Source organism: Sinocyclocheilus rhinocerous, unplaced genomic scaffold, assembly GCF_001515625.1.
Source record: "Sinocyclocheilus rhinocerous isolate Xijiao unplaced genomic scaffold, SAMN03320098_v1.1 scaffold930, whole genome shotgun sequence".
Classification (NCBI taxonomy): domain Eukaryota; kingdom Metazoa; phylum Chordata; class Actinopteri; order Cypriniformes; family Cyprinidae; genus Sinocyclocheilus; species Sinocyclocheilus rhinocerous.
Window position 1 is genome coordinate 213,341 of NW_015654101.1, and position 3,301 is coordinate 216,641.

At 37.5% G+C, this 3,301-nt stretch overlaps 1 protein-coding gene across 3 annotated transcripts in view; it reads right to left on the bottom strand.

The window, feature by feature from the left end:
* The window catches only part of acot11a (acyl-CoA thioesterase 11a), a 13,844-nt gene that overhangs the window by 8,478 nt on the left and 2,065 nt on the right, over window positions 1-3,301 (bottom strand). For all 3 annotated transcript variants that reach the window (XM_016523575.1, XM_016523574.1, XM_016523576.1), the window contains exons 3-4: window positions 841-910; window positions 458-518 (exon numbers count right to left, since the gene is read on the bottom strand). In XM_016523575.1, the coding sequence (XP_016379061.1) occupies window positions 458-518; window positions 841-910 (131 nt within the window). The remainder of the gene's footprint in view (window positions 1-457; window positions 519-840; window positions 911-3,301) is intronic.

Genomic DNA, 3,301 nt, shown 5'->3' on the forward strand with positions numbered 1-3,301 from the left:
AATATCCACACTGGTGCGGTGACTGACTGCCACACATACTCCTCAAAACGTTAGATTCATCCGCGCTGGAGCCCTGCCAGAGTACAACCCAGGCAAGGAAGATAATTCCGCAAGTAACTGCAATTCCAGGTTTTCAAACAGAGATGGCGACAAAGAGGCAAAACTTACGGACTGCAGCTTTAATAGGAGGCAGGAAAAAGATCTCCAGTTAACATAAAGTAAATATTCTGCAGATATGTTAAGGATTCACTTTATTCAAAGTACATTTGTTTTACTTTGGAAACCATGTTGAATTATCATATTTAGGGGTCCTTGACATCAAAAGGTCTGAAAACCTCAGTGTTACATAACAGTAGAAACCACTCCAAAAACATCTGTAGGTCGTAGTAGAGTAACCTTTGGTAAAATAAAATAAAGTGACACTATTTCATATAATAATGTAAAGTGTGGCTATTACCTCCATGCTTGAGTTGAAGGCCCTGTTAACTTTGGCCTTAATGTTCACCACTTGTCCAACACTGAAAAATATAAGTGTATTTCAAATGTAAGTGATAATGACAGTAGCTTATGATATATTAGAGACTGTTTTCCATTGGGCTTATATTACTGAGACTCTCCTCTCTAATCAAAGTTACATTTGATTGGTGCTGTGTTATTCAAACAGTCTGACAGACTGGAGTAATTAACAGTCTTCTGTATAATAGTAGTTTAATAGAACAATTAACCAGACAGAACTGCCAGTACTCCCTAAGGGCGAAATTACATTCTGGTTAGGATGTTTTTCAAAAGACACTGAGATGTGGCTCTAATTATCTAAAATATAAGTGATATTTCTTTTACCCAATTGTGTGCTCAAAGTAGATGTCATCAACAGAAGCTGTCACACAGGGGCATCCAGCGTGTCTCTCAGCTGGAATGGAAGCAGATCAAATAAGACATCTTGACACTAATGAATCTCACACCATTTTTAAAAGATTTGCCTGTTTATGACTGACAGGTGATGTGCAAGGAATACAGTATTTGCCCCTTTCTTGATTTCTTCTGTTTAAGTGTAGGCTATATCTCAGGCTAAATTGTTTCAGAAATGAAAACAAAACCTAACATAAAACAAAGGCAACCTGAGTAAACACAAAATACAATTTTCTTTCAATTATAATGTTATTTAATGAAGCACAATCGACCCTATTTAAGGAAGGCAGTGTCGTGGCTTGAGAGATGAGAAAGCAAACAGAATGCTCCCTGTCACTTGTGCAATATATTGTTGTTGGCTAGCAAGAACCCAATTTTGAGTATTGTAATTTTGAAAGTTGTTTCTATTTTTTATATTGACTCAAGTTTTTTGTCTGTTTAGGAAGTTCAGTTATTTGTGTTATGTATCCATATTACTTTTGCTCTGCCTTTGGACTTATTTGGGAAAATGAAAGTCTCATCATCAATAAGATCAAGCCTCCATGTCTCATAATGTGCCATAACATCACCCGACACCTGAATACAGCCTACAACACAGCCCTGTTCAGTTAATACACTTTTCAACAGAACTTTTTCAACAGCATGAAGTTGGCTAAAAGGCACACTATGCCAACTGTGAAAGAAATTCCAGAAATTATGAGGAAGAAAGTGAGTGAAATACATTACCCTGGGACCGGTTACAAAGCTATTTCAAGGCTCTTGGACTCCTAAGAACCCAAGCAAGAGCCATTATCTTCAGATGGAAAAAAAAAATGTCACAGTAGCAAACCTTCCCAGAAGTGGCTAACCTTCCAATATTCCTCCAAGACCACCGCAAAGGCTCATCTTGGAAGTCACAAAAGACTCAAGGACAGCTCTGAAGGAACTCCAGGCCATTCTTGCATCAGTAAAGGTCACTGTTTATGACTCCACCATCTGAAAGACACAGGCCACTGCTCACCCAGAAGAGCATTAAAACTCATCTGAATTTTGCCAAGACACACCTTGATGATCCTCAAACCTTTTGGGAGAATATTTTGTGGGCTAAAGAGCTGGAAGTAGAACTGTTTGGAAGACAGGGGTCCATTTAGGGTAAACCAAACACCAAAAAGAACATCATACCTATGGTCAAGCATGGTGGTGACCAAGGACGGATAAACACATGGGCCTATCGGGCCAATGCAATTCAACCAAGGCAACATCCCCCAAACCCACTCCCTGCACACACACCCTAGAATGCGAATTTAACCTAGGAGGGGGAAAAAATTACAAACTGTATGTGTTTACTTTGGTTGCCTTTGTTCTATGTTGCAATTTGTATGAGGATCTAAAACAATTAACATGAAATATACATAAAAACAGAACAAATCAGTATGGGGAAAATACATTTTCACAGTACTGTACAAGAAATGTAGCTAATAATTTATCCCACATTGCAATATTTCAAGTAATGTTCTCACATTCTAGAACATACTCCATGCAGTCACACATCTAGTTTATATTTGCTCTAGTTTTGCTTCGTCACTGCAATCACGTCCTCAGTATTATACTGTAGCGAATCAGCTCATAGGGAAATATGAATAATTAATCATAACTAGTTATAATTAATTATAAATATTTAGATCCGCTGTAGATATTTACTTGACCTCTCAGGGTCAACTGTCTGTCAATTCTAAGAACGTTAATTTCCTGGTTAAGGGAAATAACTTTCTTACTGTACAACTCTACACAGAGCCTGTAGCATAAATCTGCAGTTATGAGCAAACAATGACCAACGTCAAGTGTGATACAAGTAAGACTTTATTAACTACATAAACACTTAAACTAGTCCAACATACTACATAAACACTTAAACTGGTCTAACATACACATAAATACTTAAACTGGTCTAACATACACATAAATACTTAAACTGGTCTAACATACACATAAACACACACACACACACGCATACAGTTGGTATAGGAAAGGGTTAAAAGCTTAACGCAGTAAAGAGAAGAGAAATAAGGAATATGAAGTTATAGAAACATTTGCATATTCAGCAGATTTACAGCCTGAAGGGAACATCAAAATTCTTAGTTCTTTGTAAAAAGGTGCAAATGATACCTAATGTATCAATTAATAAGACTAAGTTTGAATACTTTGAATACTCATCTGTCTGAAAGAGAGGTTTGATGCAATCTGAAGGTTCAAGTTGATCTTTGCTGAAGTTGGTTGATGAAAAAGAACCAGTTTGCGTCAGAGAATCTTGATGAATGGAAAAGTCAAGGCCGAAGCCTGGCACGAACTTAGGGTGTCCTGGAGCGTTGTAGCTCACATCTTTTCAGAATTCAAACAAACCACCGACTCTGGG